General features: G+C 37.3%; 1 protein-coding gene across 6 annotated transcripts in view; it reads right to left on the reverse strand.

Annotated features, from left to right (window-relative positions):
• Positions 1–8,218: 8,218 nt before the first annotated feature.
• Positions 8,219–19,153, reverse strand: part of pcdh7b (protocadherin 7b) — a 163,489-nt gene continuing 152,554 nt past the window's right edge. For 2 of the 6 annotated variants that reach the window (XM_047385690.1, XM_047385689.1), the window contains exon 3: positions 8,219–12,349. In XM_047385690.1, coding sequence (XP_047241646.1) covers positions 11,859–12,349 — 491 coding nt within the window. In that variant the 3' untranslated portion in view covers positions 8,219–11,858. Of the gene's footprint in view, positions 12,350–13,488; positions 13,508–19,153 lie in introns of all 6 variants that reach the window. The other 4 variants (XM_047385691.1, XM_047385692.1, XR_007041373.1 and 1 more) reach the window with 4 other exon arrangements.

Raw genomic sequence — 19,153 nt, forward strand, 5'->3', positions numbered from 1 at the left:
GCAGAGCAAAAGCCATAAATCCATACAAAAGGGTTTCAAATTGTAGGAATAAAATGAGTTCCACACAATGAAAGCTAAAACATGAAGGCAAAAAACAAACACTCTATAAGCAGAATGCTAGTGCCTATAGCTGTGAAGAGAAGTGATCCTGAAGACTCTCAACACACCTGGCATACTAACGTTAAGGAGGACCCTCAAGGAGTCTCTTAGTTCTGTTTCCATGGATGATAATCAAGATGAAGTCTTCCATTAACAGCCCTTGTTTCTCTTTTAATTATCAATTGTGTTGTTTGCATATGATGAAAAATGTGTTATTTCAAAACAAATACATACCATAGTTTAGTAAAAGAAAACAGAGGAAGGCAGACACAGCAACATCTTAAAAATGCTATAACACGGCAGTGGTAGTGTGGTGCTTTGGGTTTAAAAAACAACATATTTGGAGAAAGTGTAAACTTTAGGATTTAGAAAAAAGGTTGAAAAGGTGACAAAAATATGGAACTTAAACATATGAACTGTTACTTTCGTGTCCAAACCGTAAAAAATCCTATCTAAATGTAAATGATTATGGTTTTGAATAATTTCTATTGCCACTTGGCAGATGGTTCAAAATTTATCTGCAGAGGTGCAGCTAGTGGCGTAGTGGTAGAGCTTGTGACCCATACATGGAGGCTTTTGTCCTCAACGTAGCTATTGCTGGTTCGAGTCCTGACCCCAGCGACCTGTGGAGCCTTCTCCTTCCCTTCACCCCACTTTCTGCATGCCTAGTTTCAAATAATAAAAACTGAGGCCACTAGGGACACGGCCTTAAAAAAAATTGATCTGCAGCTAGAATTGTAATCTAACAATTACTTAATTAGATAAGATCCTTAAAATTTACAAATACAAACACTATCACCCATTTAAAATACATTATGACATTTTACCTGGAAATGTTAATATCAGCTTATGAAACATGATCACAGGTAGAATCTTTACTGTATGTGTGTCCATCTCTACCATGAAGGCAATAAAATTACTTGAAACGACACCGCCTCCGAGGGTGCAATGGCAGATAAAATAAATCGCAGAGAGAATTTATGTGATCACAATTAAATCAAAGTTATTGCAGGAGTTTCCTCATGAACTTGTTTATTTGTTCCAACCCTAACACATAAAAAACGTAGCCCTCACTCCCTTTGCGCATTCATAAAATAAACATGAAATAGAAATCAATTTAACAAAGCCCTAACTGCTATTCCTTGGATGCCATTTCCCACGGTTGTGCGGGAAAATAAAATTTAAAGACAATAAAAACGTCATAAATTGTGGATATCAAACACTTTCCTCCAGGTTTATGGTTGAATTCCCCTCGCTGATGTGATTTTAAATCGTTATTTCACACCAGTGAGCATGAAAAGGAATTAGAATTTATATTACTGTGGCATGCTTTGTGTTTGATACTATAGAGGTGATCAATGATTTCATTAATTAGCTCCACATATTTGAGCTTTGGGAACAGTATTTTTTATATCGTCTATCTTCCATGTGCTCTGTGCTATATCAAAGCTGCTCCCTTCTTATCTTTCCAGCCCTGCAGTCCTATATGCTCGTTGGTACCAAGCTATCAAATACATTTCCAGTCGCAGGTTTACATACACTCATCCTTAGCATGAATGTCATATTAATTTGGATCATTTGGGTCAGTGTGGATGATGCTACAAGACAACTTAAATCAAAAACAACAACTAGGGGCACAAACTTAGGGTGGATTTCAGCCAGTACACCTAGGGGTCAAAACTATTCATACTCATTTATATATAGAGATAGATGGCCCCTGTCACTAATTCATACTGGCTCAATTACAAATAGAGATAGATGGGCACTGTCACTAATTTTTGTTAGATATTTCTTGCAAGTTGCAGAGAAACCATATCACTTTTGAGCCATGAAGAACCTTACATGACATAATTCTGGTTAGATATTGGAGCACTCCTCTTAGCATAATTTGTTAGTTTCACAGACTTGACTGTAAAGCATTGTCATACACTTTCAGTTGGGTTGAGGTCAAGGCCATTTATGAACCTTTATGTTAGTCTGCTATATTAGAATCAATATCAGCTTTATTCCCAAGTTTGTGCAGACAAACAAGGAATTTGACTCCGGTACACTTTCCTCTCAGTAAGGATTTTAAAATTTTTTCAAATGTATAATAGTGGAAAACGAGAGAGCAAAGCTCTGACGCTGCCATCAGCTGCACCATCTTAGATAACTTTAAACTTTTAGCTGTTGATTTGAGATGAAGTTAAAGAACATGTTGGTGATACTCCATCTTTTTTATTCCACCCTTGTAAAATATATCAACAGCTCCTCAGCATGATACTACCACTACCATGCTTTAAAGGTGGTACAGTGATTTTAGTTTTGAAAGCCGCAAATTGACTGCTTCCAAATGACTGCTATCATCCACATGATGAATGCATAGAAAATTCTTACTGGAACTAAAACAGCCCTGCAGAGACAACATTTAAACATATGCAAAAGAAAGTTAGCACTTTTATGATCTGGTTAGGCCTCATAGTCTTCACTGTGCAGGACCTTGATTCATGAATCCATCTTCACAGGACATTTGAAAAACATCCAAGTCTTTCTGTTGAATAAGACATATATTCTATTATCCATTTGCTTTCAACATGGTCTTTAAAAATGCTGTTCTCTATTTATCCATTCCTGTTTAACTAGATTTTGAACATTTTAATGGTTGCAGTTGCCCTTATTGATTGTTATTGCAGTTGTCCTTATTGATTGTTGCTTAAATTATGCACAAAATATAGGAATATATGTCTAAAACTCTGTCTTGCTACCAAGTACTCAAAAGAATAACAGAAAATTAAACAACACTGGAATGCTCTCAATTGTTGAACAGGAAGGACAATCATCTGAAGTCTCTGGACTTATGATAGATATAGTTCAGGTACTGTGTCAACAATATTTAAAATGTTTTTACAGTAAGTCCCAAGTATTTCTAGTCAATAGTTGTTTATGACTAACACATGAGATTCAGATCAGACAGAACTTTAAAAACCATCTCCTCAGGATGTTTTCTTTCATTGTGTTTTGCTTTATTCCATTCTTCCACACACATCTAAAGAAAATAAAAGAATTACTTAGCAGCAACCAAAGAAAGAAACAGTGTAACAAGAAGATGAAAGTACGGATAATGAAGGATTACAAAAAAGAAGCAGAGAAAAAAAGAAAACTTCAATTAATTTGAAATTATACAAGCTTTAATGAGATTTTTTTCTGTTTTTAATTTTCAGTTTGATTTTTTTGTAAATTTCATTTGATGTGTTTACTTTATTGTTCAGAAGCGTGTTAAAAAAACAAAAAACAAAACAAAACAAAAAAAAAACATTTTGTTTCTGCTTTGACTGTTGTCAGTAATATTAATCACAACTATCACCGACTCAGCTTGAAGTACAGGACCATTCATTGCCTGACAGTGTAAATCCAAGGTTCTAGACTCAGTTAAATATTAGCCTAAACACTTAAATGTTGTAGGTACATATACCTAACATCTAACAGAACTGATGCAAAACTGAGCAACTCATTTTGCTTCACATCCATTATGTGCCCCACGCAACAAAAAACTAAAGCAGACAAGCTGAACTCTTCAGGCATTTTTCTTGGCTGTCCAATTATATAATTCTTGAAACAGGTATTTCAATGCATATGAAATAAGTGATATAAATGTGGCCACCTGAAGGCAGAAGTAGTAATATCAGCTTAAATTTAAAATCATAAAATGAAGATTTGGCCATTTATACATTAAGTAGGAGGAAGCCAGAAATTTTACCAAAACATTTTACTCGATACTGATACTAAGAAAAGCACTTGATACTCGATATGGCGTTCGACACTGTGGCAACATTTTTTGAAGGCAGAGGGTTCTTATATGACAATAGGCAATGTACCTTAGAACATCACTTTGTATTTGCCTTGTCAGCTGCAGGAAGGGAAGAGGCTCAGTGTCTCTGTTACTGTAGTGCTGCTGGAAGAAGTGCCACAATCGGAGCAAATAAGAATGGTTCAGTTTGTATTGATATTGATGCAAATAATTATCTTAGAATAATTATTTTTTTGTGTGTGTATGAATGAGTGTGTGCATGGTTGTTTGTGTGTTGCCCTGCGATGGTCTGGCGTGTCCAGGGTGTACCCTGCCTCTCGCCCATAGACTGCTGGAGATAGGCACCAGCTCCCCCGCGACCCACTATGGAATAAGCGGTAGAAAATGACTGACTGATTAATTCTTTTTTTTTCATGATCGATTATGTTGACATATGAATGATTTGGACAATCCTACTTTATACCACAAAATCTTGCGGAGGTTTTGCAAGTCTCACTTTTGTCCATATGTCAGTGCTGTACTCATAAGGATTTAGCTACACTACAGTAATTTAACTGTCAAAACAAAATTGTGCACACACCATTTCTCATGCCACTGAAAACGTGTTGTTCCCCTAAAATGTAAATGCCCATAAATGATGCAGATGTGGGAATGTAAGGGAAGTTAAAAGAAGGACATGCAAAAAGATGGCAGCTGTTGTTAAAGGATCTTTTATTTGGTTCAGACACCAAAAGAAGGGTAAGTAACCAATGAAGCTAACTACCAGAGGCAAATATGCTGGAGGAACATTTGGAGAGATGTTATTGATTTAACACAATCTGCTGACATCAGCAGATGTTTTGTTCTGAAGGAAGACACATTAAAAGCAAAAAAAACAAACAAAATACATTTACTTACCTGGTAGACGGTATGCTCACAAACAAGACACCTTGGTGGTCTGCCTGCTGACTCCCTGCTCGAACTATCTCTCCCATCACTGGTTTGTACTGTGTTTTGTCTTCTTCCCTCATGTTTGGGTTGTTCCTTCCACTAAACCCCAAAATGTAATTGTTCTGTAATCCTGGGACAAAATGTTTCCCAACAGAGTCAATGTTTTTGGTGGATTTGCTGTCCTTCTATTGAGCTCATTCATGTTTCCTGCATAGATTATATTTGCAGCAAAAGTGCAGACTCTAGATATTTCCATTACTCCAATTCAAATCATTCAAATTCATTCAGATTTGTCCTAATTCCCCAGTCTCCAAAGAAAAAAATGAATACTACCCGTTGATTATTCCATGTCAAGCAAGTTGAAAATGAGCAAAATAACTTACATTATAAGATCAATCTTGCTGAGAAGTGACATCTATTCCAGATCAAACATAAGGAGAAATCAGTTGTCACACTTTTACATTTTCTATTGAATCTGTAGGTAAACAAAACTTCCAAGTTTTGTCGATAATGTTACAAATCAGTTCTGCAGTTTCTTTATCCATTGTATGTCCTTATGTGACAGTTGATTTTACAAGTTTCTCCAATTTGATGAGAAATTAGAGGATGTAATCTTACATTTTTAATTACATTGCGGATCTTATGTATATAAAGATGCCATTATTGGTCTTAAGTTGTGAGAGACACTGCAGCCTTCTCTGAACCGCAGCATGGGGAATACATTAGAATGAATCTGTAATTACCTAGCTGGTAATCGCCTCATACATCAACCTAAGCCCACATGGAAAATTGGAAATCGATACTAAAATATAGATGAGGGTACATGTAGGCATCCACCCCAACGAAAACACACAAACTCACACAGTATGAGCACATAAACATTTATATCACACAGAGGAAGATGAGTTTGGGAATTACGTTCCAACGGGGTTCTGTAAATAACAGAGAAAAACTCAGATTTATTTTGTAGCATTCAAATCCATCTTTTTTTGGTTTATGAGAACTATTTTTGTCAATCATCACAAAATGTGTATTATCAACACTCTTGGGCATGGTTAGTGACATAGCACTAGAACACGAAACCAACGTAAAGAAGCCTCAGTTCTCTATGTGGCTGTCGTGGGTTCGAGTCCCTGCTCAGGGATGTTTGCTGCATGTCTTTCCCTTTTCTCCACCCTTTTCCTGTCTGCCTACTTTCAGAAAACCCCAAATAATAAAGGCCACTGGTGCCACAAAACAAAATATATATATAAAAAAACAAATATCAAAAGCCTTAAAACACTGCACTATAGCACATTTTCCCTTTAACCAATACTTAAAGTACTACACATGCAATTACATTATATATATTTCATTCATATATATTTTTCTTTACTTGACAGCTTCTAGGTAAATTTAGATCACTATTATGTTCGGACATAACTGCCAGTAAGAAATAAATTCTGAAGAAATCTGCTAAACCCACGTCTCTTGCTGGAGAACATTGTTTGGAGTACTGGAGATGATCAAAACCAGATAAAAAGTAAAGCGATTGTGAACTGAACAACATCAGTCATTGTCATTAAAGTTCTGGAGTAGCCTGTTTACAGCCCATTAAGTTCAAGCAAGTGCACTAAAACCCCCCAACTGATACGATCTGTTACTATCCTGTTGTTTTTTTTTTATATCTCTGTCCAGAAAAAAAGCTCAGAAACCCCATCAATACCTGAAATACTTATTCTAGAAAAAAAAACAAATATTTTTAGTTTTTAAATTGACAGCGTTGTCTTTGTCTCAGAAATAGGTGTTCATCACTGCAGAGAAGGGGCAATGCTAAATGTGTTTGAAAATCCTAGTTATAGCTTTTTTTTTTGTCATCAAAAGTATTGAATGTTTTCTTTGGGACCCGGTTTACAAGTAAGTTATAGTGATGTGTCATTACACTGTTACAATTATGTTCCTAAGCTTATTGTACGTCAATGTCAGATGCAACTTCATTTTTACCATGTTATTTAGATACATTTTGTCTTCAGCATATATCTTTCAGTTTCTGCAGTGACAATTGTGCAGATAGCTGCTGGATAGTTGCAACTCACTAGATATGTTATGCTTTGTTAGACTTTTACCTTGGTCAAAAGTTTTTAAAATACTAAGACCAGCCTGCCAGGCAACATCAGCCACATCAAGCAATTAAACAGAAGTACCCTTACTACAGCAAGTGAGTGAAGCCAACATCTTAACAATGAGATTTTTTCCCACACCATTAACATCTTCTTAGCTATTTCTTTTTCCTCACCCTCCTTCCCCTTTTCAATAAGTCAGAATCCAATAATAAGCGGCAAGAAATCATATGGCTCCATCCATACTTATTGGCACACCTGATAAAGATGTGTAAAAAGCATAAAAAATAACCCCAAATACTAATTACTGAATGGATTTATTTAGTTGAGGAGAAAAAACTGCAAGAAAATAGAATGGATTTGATTTTTTTAATGCCTTTTCAGCGATATTTGTGTTAAATTGAACATATGATTTGGATCATTATGCTGTTTAAAGACCCAGTAATGACTAGTTTTCTGACAAAGGCCAGCAGATTTCTATTTAAAATCTGGCATTTCAAAGAGTTTATGATACAACACACATACAACAAGCCCACAGCACCACAGATCCTCCACCATATCTAACAACAGAGATGAGCCTACTTTCCTCAAAAAAATTTATTGTTTGTGTTACATCAGACCCATGCTTAGGATGAACGCTGCAAAAAACCCTAGCCCACTCCTCTTTGCAGAACTGTTTTAGCTGAGCAACACTGGATAGTTTTCATTATGAATTGCCTCTTCAAGGTCATGCAACAGCATCACATTTAGATTTAGGATTTTGACTCGGTCAATCCACAGAATGTTTTCCCAAAAGTCCTAGGGATCTTCAATATGTTTTATAAAAATCTGAAATGGCTTTTACATTTTTTTTAGTCAGCAGTGGTTTTGCCTTGGAACTGTCACATGAATGCCATTTTTGCCAAGTCTCTTCCTCATTGTTGAATCATAAACACTGACCTTAATTGAGGCGAGTGAAACCTGCAGTCATGTTCTTCTGGGTTCTTTACGACATCCTGGGTAAGTCGTTAATATGCTGTTGGAGTAAGTTTGAAAGGCTCTCACCGTGGTCCCTTAGAAACGGGTTTGTAAACCTTTCCTGCGTAATAGATGTCAACAACTCTCTTTTTTTAGTTCTTTTGATTGGGAGTTGATAAGTTTCTTTCTTTGATATCTTATTAGCCTACTTTATGTTGGAATATATGTTGGACATTAATCTACAATGATCTTAATGAGATGCTTACAAAAAATAACAAATTCTCAGAATTTGCATTTCTAAAAAATACAGCAAGATGCCAAAGCAATGGAAGAAACACACAACAACTGTTTTAACATGTTATTTTTTATTTATTTCTGCAGAGACAAAAATGACAAGCAATTTATTTACACAAACCTGTACAAAAGCAAATTAAATTATGTAAAATATCTCATAAATAGAAGTGGACTTGCGTTCAATACACTTTGCCATGTTCAGCTAAGCTGCGTGCATAGTGACTCATATTAAATGATGATAAATTTGTTCCTCAAATTTCTATATCAACATCCATGTCGCAGGACAAATAGTAATGGGTAATATTACAAATCTCATTACACGCTGTGAATGCTTTTTTTTAAAGAAGAGAAAAGAGCACCCACTGAAAACACAACTCAGTCAGGCGAGCTTCATGCTTTCTGTCAATCGTTAAAGAATCCACCTGCTCTCATCCGGGGTTCGGTGTCCGTTGCCTCAGTGTATCAGTAAAAAAACAACCCGCCCAGCCTATTATTTCTCAGAAAAGATGTAGAGTAGATTGTGTTCGATGTAGTTGCTCATGTATGGCAATCTTTTGTTATACAACCTGTAAGAGTCTCTGTTTTCACTTTATCTGATGTTGAAACAAAAAAGGCATCACCTTGCAACATCATAGCAAACCCTGCAGCACACTCATTTGTAGACCAGGGTTTCATCACCATCATACTGTATCTAGATATGCAAACTCTATAAATCTGTATCTGTGTTTGTTTTTTGTTTTTGACCCAGCACGTCCTGAGGTGTGCATTCCAAAAGGGCACTCTTTCCCCCCTCTCCCTCCTAGTAAATTGTCACATAAGCATTTTTATCTCTCGGCTCCCCTCCAATCCGAGCAGTTAAATGTCTTCGAGCCTTTTTTTTTATTTTCCCTCCCTCGCTCTCTCTACCTTTCAGAGCTTTTTAGATTCAGTTCTAGAGCTTTTGTTTCATGCACAAAGAAGGTTACTTGACCTCTGTTGTCACACATGTACATGGGCAGAACACAAAAATAAAATAAAATATATATATATATATAATAGATCATTTCCACCAACAAGCAACTTTTCACCTGTTCCTGTATTCATTCAGTAATGCACTAAGGATGCACTAGGAAATGAGTATTTCAACAAGATAACTGATCCCCTTTGAAGAACAGCCATTTAAATTGTTAGACCTTACAGGCTCACTGACATTTGACTAGTCGTCCTTTGAAAAGCAACCAAAAAAGAAAAACAAAACAGTCAACATGATGGGATTTTATCTAAGATATGCAGATGACTTTCGGTGCTTAAATGCCAACCCCATCTACTTATCATTGTGATCATTTATGCACCATTCCAGAACAACATTTAATCATACCAACTGGTATAAAAAGGCACAATTGCATATTTGCATTCACTCAATTTTTTTGTTGTTTTTTTCCGAAGCACTCTAAATATACAAAGTGGCATCAGATAAAGGAGGAAAACAAACAGTGAAACACACAGTACATTGTCTTGATCATTTCCACTATTTTATCTGCAACTGTGTGACTCAGTGTAAGGGATTAAAACAATAAAATACATGAAAAATTGTCTATTCTAATGTTATACAGCCAATATAAAAGAAAAATAACATTTAAAGTGTTTGTGACATGAAGCAATTATAAAATTTGCTAATGGGTAAAAAAAATCAACAGCTTAGTCTTGATTGGTGTACAAAGTCGCATTACATGGGTAAAATGCAAGCAACAAGATGGGCTTCTGTTTACAAGAGAAACTTTTTTTTTTGTACAGTTTACAGTTTTTATTTTTTTTCATCATCTTTCCTTCTCTGTAAGTGAAGTAAGTTGCCATTAAACGTGCAGTAAAAAGTAAATATTCATGTATACAGTTGATAAGTATTAGAAGCACTTTCTTTCAAACGACGAGTAGTACTTACAGACTATAGATTGCCAGGGGGATTTTAGAAAAACTGAGAAAGCACCTCCGGTTGAGCCAAAGGGGGGTTTTGCTAAAATACAAAAAAACAAAAAACTGTTTCATTGCATCTCTTTTTAATTACAGTAAGATTTGTGCCTCTGCAGCTGCAACAAAAATATAAAATAAAACAAACAATGTACACAGGGAGGCACAAAATCTCAACAATAATATTTTTGTGTAGAAAGACTCGGTGTAATGAATATATGGGCTGTTCAGTTGAGACATCAGATTATTTTCGCTCATTCCTTCACAAAACAAGTAATGCGTACTTAAAGCAATGTTCATAGAGAAAGTTTTTTCGTCTATGGGTAATGTTTCATCCTGTTCGCGAAGCGTTTTTTTTACTTCGACAACAAAATGTCTCCGCATGTATTCCAAACTGTTGCTTTTTTTGTTTGATTGAGCCGATTCTTACATTCAAGGTAAAAAGAAAGCAACAGCTACGAGCGCTTAAAGGATTCCAGTGCATGAGTGTCGATGTCACCTCGAAGGCTTTCGAGCGAAGAGTGAAAAACAAGGTATCGGCCACATTTACTTCATAGTATTTATTGCTCAGTCCTAACACACACACATATACACGCACACAAATGAAAGTGAGACATGCCTGTTTATGCAACTGTTCCAGTACCAACTCAACCATAGGTATACTTTTCATCCTTCCCCACATCTAGATTTAAATGCACCTCAAGAATTTTTATATCCTTCCAAAACACTGTGCTTCACCCAACTTGCCAGCAAAAACCACAGGTAAACTCACCAGTTTGTATATTCTTCTTACTAAGGTGACCTGATAATAAACCATGCTTTTCCAGGGAATGTGATTGTAGACGTAAAGTATCTTGCATTTCTCAGGGTGTGTTTTTGTCTCAATCTTGACAATTAAAAGACAAAACAGCAAGAGACTGTGTAAAGGTAGGGCCAGAGCCACTAGGTCTGTTGTTAGCTTCCAATACTTATTTACAATGAGCGACACTTGCGTAAGGTCCTCACGCTGTCGGTCATTCGTCACAAGTTCATCATTTGTATCTAAGTGGAGCTGTAGTCCAGCTTGGAAAGTCCATTGGCTTCTAACCAAAAAGTTTCCATATTGTGAAGAGGACGGAGTTTTTAAAGCTTAGCCTTTCCAGTTCCTTATAATAATCAAATTCAACCAGTTCTTGGTTTGCAAGTTCATTTACAAACTCTAAAGATGGATGATTCCACAGTCAGTATGGTGGAAGAGTTCAGTTGTTTAGCCAAAGGACATCTTGGCCAGACTGTTCTGAATTATAAAAAAGGCAAATTAAGACAGACTCCAAAGTCAAAACAGTCTGCAAGTACAGTTTTGATTCCAGGAAACAAAAGAGAAGGGGAAGGAAAAAAAATGGGCTTATTTGTACAGGTTGATCTTTAAAAACAGCAGTTCTTTCTGTGGGGAACATTGGAGTAGTCATGCAGTGCTATATGTCTAAAATGAGTTGATTAATTTTACAGATTGACTATCAGGCAGCAGACTGTCTCCCAACAGCAAGACTCGCCATTAGTTCCTCCTCCTCTTCTCTGCTGGGTCATGGCCAGAATTAGCACTTTAAAAAATTGTTCTGTGTTTACATGTCCACTCGGATATTTCGTTAAGGAGTAGCCATTATGTCTTTGGAGAAGTTTAGTCAGGTGGCCAAAACGCTTTGACAACAGCTGAACAACTAACCTTACAATGGGTTTTAATGCCACCGGTGTTGTGTATACCTCTAAGCTTACAGGTATACCTCCCGTCGCGTCAGAGTGCCACAGGACGTGGGCTTGTACTCTCCAGTTGGCGCGAGGGGGATTTCCTCAGTAGGGTGGCCCAGCGTCTCCTCGCCACCTCCTGGCGAGCCATAGGAAGGCGAGCCAAAGGCCTCATAGGAAGAAGAGGAGGAGGCCATCTTCTTGTTGAGCAGGTTGCGGTTGCGGTCTCCCATCATGTGCGTGGTGGTGGGGTCTCCGTTGGCCATGGCAGCCATGGCAAGGGTCTCTTGGCTACCTGGCTGCTCCACGCTGCCACTACTGCTGCTGCTCCCGCTGCTGCCAGTGCCGGTCATAAAAGTGGAAAGCTTTGGTTGTTGTTGAGGGTTGGTGGTTGACTTGGAAGGCCGTCGCTCGGGCGATGTGCGCACAGGCATCCAGCAGGAGTCCGAGTGGCCATACTCGTTGCACTCCCGGGTGCACTTGCCAGTCATGGCTACGTCAGGCAAGGGCCGGGAGTCTGGAGAAGGCAAAAGAGAGACAATATGTGTCAATAAGCTTAATTTATTTAAACAAAATGGGAAAATGTATTACATAAAATTACAGCTAACACTACTGTTGTGGCTTGTTTCATGACTTAGCTATTATAAATACATTAGTCTGTTTACTTTTGTCCCCTAAGGTCATTAAGACATCTAAGTGTTAATGAAGCAGGTAAAAAAATGCATGTTCACTGCTCTCTTTGTACTAGTGAGTACAACATAGCTCTCACTAAGAAAAGTTTATTTATTTACATGCAGAACCCATTCCCCATGACAGCAAGTGTGACAAAAAGACCCACAGTCAAAAGAAGACACTACTGGCTACGACAACAGCCTGAAACTAAAAATAAATAAACAACAAAAAAAAAAACAGTGGCGTGATTTAGAATTGAAATAATGTCATGCTTCAAAACACATTTGTGCTGAAAAGGGAAGGGATTGGGACACAGTGGTGGAAAGAAGGAGAAGAGGTCAGTTTGTGTTTTCAGCTTCTCCTCATCTAAGATTTAAGATGCACCAGGGTTCCTCTCTCTGTGCAAGATGGGAGCAGAGCACAACCTACACCCAGTTTTCCTCTTTTTTTAATTTTATTTATTTTTAGCTCATTGACAGATGACAATCACACTCATCTAAGTAGCTTAATAGCTTTAAGGGACTCAAGCACTCAGATATCCCCTTGAATCCACTATTAAGTGTTCTTAACCAATTACCTATCTGAGCGCTAGTCTCAGATTAGCGACGTCTTCTGCATTACTGTAGAAAGCAAATTATGTGCTTACAATGCCACGCCAGGACAACATGCTAGTCTCACTGTCAGCCAGTGGAATATGTGGTAGATATCTCAAGCTGATGAGTTGGCTTAGCATTAGATCATAGGTTTAAAAAAAGAGGGAAAAAACAAAGGGGTCTTTACCGCAGCGTTAATGCTTTGAAATGAGACAGAGCTGGAGGAGTCATTGTTACGGGGAGTGCTGTGTTAGATGCTGTGTGCTTATGACCTTATGATGCAAACTATGGAAAACTGAAATCAAGCAAAAGCGAGGGTGAGTGCAAATCAAAACAGGCATGCCTTTGCTCAGAAACCAAAAAAACCCATAGAGTTTGGACCGCAGCTTACTTTTAATGCTCTTTATCTCCTGCAAAAGAAACAAAAAATAGAACAGAAATCACTTTTAAGATCTTTATTTCTGCAGTATTAAATGTGCAAGAAAGATATGTTGATCACCACACCAAAAGAAAAAGGTTTTGCAGAACAAGCACATGACTGAGGACACAATGCAGCTGAGACAAGGACAGTAAAGTAGACGGAGACAGGAAAAAGGAAATTCAGCTAGGGTTCTATAGATTTAATACTGAATTCATATTTTTTTTCACTATAATGTCAATGTTACGTCAAGAGTGCCATTCCTTCCTTCTGCTAGTAGGAATCTTTGCTTTCTATTGGAATACAATGACCACTAATTACTGCATCTCTTTATTTTTGGCTGATTAGCTAACCCAAAACCTCAAACATACAAATCTATGAACAGGAAGGGAAATGAAACAAATAAAAAACAACAGAGATGTGACTGCAATCACAATTAGCATGGCAGCTGATGTGATGAGAATGACAAGTGTGGCTTTGGATCACAGCATGTCTCTCCCTCCTTCTCTCTGCTTCAGCTTGACAAGCGGATAGCAGGTACGGACTGCCTCGACCGTCTTTTTACTCCCACGATTGAGCCATCAGGCTACCCACAATGCGCAGCATCTCTCTTGGGGGGCATCTGTGCCCTGCTCCTGAAACGCTCTCATGATTTTGCTGCACACCTCTAATCGTATTCAAAGAAAGAACGTAGCACGCCTAGGCAAGCAACCTTTAGCACCCCATCTCTGCTTGCTTCAACAGTTATGCACAGTGGTAAGGTAGCTAGTGCTCTGCGTGTTGTGCACTCTGATAGAAAAGTGATTTCCAAGCCACGCTCCACTGAGTCAGCAGGCCTGCTAAAATTGAGGACATCCCCCACTAGGTAAATGAATTGGGCTATTACAAAGGAAAAATGTCTTGTTTTTTCTTTCTCGTTATGTTTAATATTGTTCCTTACATCTGAGAATGGGTCATTATTATGGATACTTTGACTCTGCTAGAGCCTGGTTTAGCATACACACATTTGTTGACCTAATGTATGAAGTAATGTTGCTGTAATCAAATATCCCAGATTTTGTTTAAATGATTATTATCATACATGCAGTAGATAATCCTCTTCATTAATTTTTATTTATTGCAAATTCAGTTTAGTTGGTTCAGTAGGTTACTTGCATGTTTTGGTAATTAAATGTTCCCAACAAAAGTAATAACAGCAACAAAAACTATTATTATTTTTTGTTTCCAAATAGAAAATAGAAAAAAACAAAAAATCCGTAAGACATGTTTTCTCTTTCTTTGGTCAAAAAGAATGAACAGATATTTAAATATGGTTCTCTTTTAAGAAAAAAATAAGAAACAAATATTAAAATAAAAATATATAATTGCACAAGCAAAGTATGTTTCACCCCATGATATTGCCACCAATTTATGTTAAGGATGAGTGTTTCAAACATTGGGCTCACAATGTGATAAAAAACAATAACAAACAAAAACATTTTAAAAAACTTATCTTCATCTAACCTCATCAAAATATTTGATATGATTTAGTGAGTTAATTTTGTTCTTCTATGTTTGTTTTCAGGTGAAAAAAAGCTTACAAAAGCTTGCCATGAGACAACTTTGAGGTGTAGAGAAGAAACAGCGCCTCCTGCAGTTCACAATAGTCGCAAAAAATATGAAAAAAATAGGCCAGCTTTTTTGTTTCTCTTCTTAGTTTCTATTCTAAATATGAAAAGAAAATTAAATCAGTTTAAGTTTCTATTCATGTGATTTTGACTAAAAACATGTAAAAGAGTCTGTATATTAGATAGATTTGTAATTTAACATAACACTTTTTTTCACACATTTGTTGTTCCTTACCTGTTCACTGATGGCAAAATACAAATACCAAAATATAGACGGAGCCCAGAAAGTAAAGCTAATTCTAGTCTGAAATTGGCCAGGACCTAAACACTTTCTGCCTTGGAACAGCTCCAATCTAAATAATATCATGGTGGTCTTTGTCAATGCTATTTTATGTAGCATTAAATTAACAGAGAAGCATTGTATTAACAGAGAAACCTACAATCATTTACACAGAAAATAAAGGTAGTGTCTATGTGCCACCAGTGACTGTGAAACACAAAACTGGGAACGGAATATGAGAAGCATTTTCAATCAGAGATCCAATTTGATATAAAGTTGAAGCTGTGTATAAAAGCTACATTTCTACTAGGCAATTATTCTGACCATAAACTGTTCACATGTTCTGCTCTCTTTACAAGTTTCAAGAGGAAAATCACTGGTGGTGCGCCACATCCTATCTAAGATTCCCATGTAAATAATCAATAACTTGTCTGTGATTAACTGCCTGATGTAAATGTGTTAAACATGATAAAAACAGTTTAAAGGTGCATTAGAGAGGAATTGTATAAACAATTTTGGGACTGGAATTGTTTTGAGATGGTAGAAGTTAACTTTGGTCTTGGCCCTTTCAAACTAGCTGTTAGGACCAGCTAATCTGGATACAGTTTATCTACTGCAGGTAAGATATTAACTTTATATAGTCCTTTATGATAACCTCACTTGAAAAATCCAGAACTATCTCTCTCTAGATTCCATAACAATGTTATACCTTTAAATTTAAGGATATAAGGAAGTTTAAAATGTGATCAACTAAAGGAAGCTACCTGATTTCTTTAAAGCAGGATGTGTAAGTTGGTTTCCATGCATATTCACAGGCCCTTACAGCACCCAATTCTGATATCAAGGACAGTAGATGAACACAATAAATGTCTTCAAAGAAAAACCCCCAGAGCACTCACAGCACAGTATCTGGCTTTTGTTGGATATTCATAAAGGTCTTAACAAGTCCACAATACCAACCATAGCTCACTACAATACAAGTGGGTCACTCCGACATGTTTAAAAAGCCTAACAATAATGCTCAAAGCAAAACAATAAAGATGCTTCTCTGTCCCATGTTACATTCCCAGTGCTCTGGACTTGTTTTTTGGAAGACTCGACATTCAAAACAGAGTTGCTACCACAGGATTATCCTATGCATTTGTGGAAGGAGAGCTCTTTTAAAGACATAGAACTGGTTTTGTGGTACATTGCCCCCATATAAAGATCTTAGGACATCTATACAAAATAATTCTTTGAAGTGTGTAAAAAAGGCAGAGAAAAGACGGCCAGTCATTGCATTGCCTAAGCCTTGGCTTTTCAGCCAGTCAATCAGCTGACTAGATTACCAACAGCAGCTTGGGCAATATTAAAAAAATAAAAACAAAACAAATCAACCTCATCTTGGGTAGAACAGCAACTTAAAGTCATGTCTACAATATTTGCAAAGATTTTGCAGTGGTCTGAAAACAACAAAAAAAGAGGAGAGAGACTGTCATTGCTCCGAGGCGTATAGATGCTGATGTCTGTTTTTGTTTGAACATTTCCGAGCAGTTACAGTTCATTGTGTCTGTTTGTGGCACAGAAGTGAGCGGCGTGTTTTTTCACTGCCGCATGTCAGCAAGTTCATCTGCCTGTCTGCATTTAATCTCCATCACCAGCAGCCTAATTTCTAAACCGCTGATTTTCGATCCGTGACTGTTCTCATTTTCCTGCCAGTAGATTCAACCCAAAAAGAAAAAGTAGAGCAAAGACATAACAGAACAGAGATGACGTGCCAGCATGCGTCTTTATGTACTTGTCTCTATCGTGTTTCTTTGATAGACATTGCTCTCGACTGGGCAGCAGATAGGGGTCAGAGCAAAAATAAAAAGCAAGAAGGTTGAGGAGAGGAATGATGTGGAAAACGAGAGTTGCAAAGGGAGAGAATAAAAGAGACAAGAGATAGAGAACAGAGCGTGTGTGTGCTGGGTAGAGCAGGGTCAGGGCAGAAACAGCAGACTGAGTGAAGAAGACAGCATGGCCGCCTGTGGGCTGTCATAGGCCAAACACAGTGCCAAAGAGATCAGTGAAAAGTAGAGGAGAAGATGAAATGGGGACAGTAACAAACAGAAGAAAACTAGGAGTAGAAAACACAAAGAGGATAGTGATTAACTCTAATAATAAAGAACGCTCTGTGTTTTAATAAAATCTTGATAGCATGCGCTCCTAGACGTGCAAATTTACATCATAGGTCTGGAGACCTTGATTTAGCTTGTTTAAAGCTCTAAATTATCTCTCAAACAGAGAGTTCCTGTGTGCAGCCAGATACGAGGCGCCGCTCACCTCTCTACCAACTCAATCTAATAAGCTTCTATCATATTAGCTATATTAAGATGGCTAAAGAAAACACTTTAACCTCCAAATTCCATTTACACCCATCCGCATGATTTCAATTTGAAGCTATAATGGAGCACATTCTTGAAAAAAGTAGTCAAGTAGACCTGGAAGAAGACACATGAGAGTATTCTTTGTGAGAGTAGCCAATTTACCAGATACTGTGAGGAGATACATTTCTGTTCAAAATAAATGAGGCTGAAAAAAAATAAGATTGAAAGTATATTTTCCCACTTTTTACAAAAAGAAATCAAGTTTTGTGAAAAAAATAAACTAAGAAAGAATGATACTACAAAATAAAACTGAAATTCCCTCCAAAAATGGTAAACACTACAAATAGAAGTTGGGCGTCTGACAAAAACAGTTACAAACCATTAAGCAGCCTCTTTCAAATTAGCACACATTTAATATCCAGTAATAGAGAGCTGTGTCTAAACGATCCAGTTTGAATTGTTTTTTAATTGCTAAAATCAACCGAAATGTGGGGTCCATTTGGCTAGCAGTTAGCCCTTAACCCCTGTGAAGATTTTTACCCTTTTGACAAACTCACATCCATATGACATCCTGCTACTGCAGGGAAGACAATTACTGATAATAACTTTCCAGAACCTTACTCAAAAAAAACCCTGAGCTATCTCTTTAAGGGTATGAATGAGAGAACATGATGAAAGGAAACAAATTCTAATCAGGATAGTGTTTTAAAAATAGCACTTTTTAGCTAACCTTTTTGTTTAACTTTTAGTGAGCATTTCAGTCTGTATTTTCTGTATTCCTTAGTCTTTTGTTTTTGTCACCAAAATAAAGTATTCTCCGCTCTGCAATCTTATGGCAATATGTCCATTGCCAGGTAAATTATTTATAATACCTTCATAGAACCTCACTTAAAAAAAATCTTCAGACCTGAAAACAAAATGAAGATTAAAGCTGCAAGCAGCATTGAAGGCCCTCGCAACTCAGCGCAACTCGGCCTGTGCAGCAACCGCGGGAGCCTGGCATCGCCGGCTGCATGCCACCACCGAGGCCGCCGTTCAATTCCATATGTTGCCTCTAGGTGGCGCTGTGAGCGTAATGTCATTATCTTCACTCATGCAGAATTGTGGTCTGGCGAGAAGTATTCAAAATTTGGGAGAAATCCGACCTTTCAGATGGAAGCTGCACTCACTTGTTTATTAGTGGGTGGGGCTGAAATGATGTCATAAACTGACTATGGCAGCATGTTCAGCATTGATCCCTGATGATGTATACTACATTTGAAGTGGATCCAATGATGTATGAGGGAGATAGAGCACTTGAAATATTGTAGAGGGCGCTGTTGATCCAAATTTCAATGTAACCTAATAGAGCTGTTTGGGGGTTGACCAACATGAACCATATTCAGTTTGGAGTGAATCGGACC

Source organism: Girardinichthys multiradiatus, chromosome 14 (genome assembly GCF_021462225.1).
Source record: "Girardinichthys multiradiatus isolate DD_20200921_A chromosome 14, DD_fGirMul_XY1, whole genome shotgun sequence".
NCBI classification, from domain to species: Eukaryota; Metazoa; Chordata; class Actinopteri; order Cyprinodontiformes; family Goodeidae; genus Girardinichthys; species Girardinichthys multiradiatus.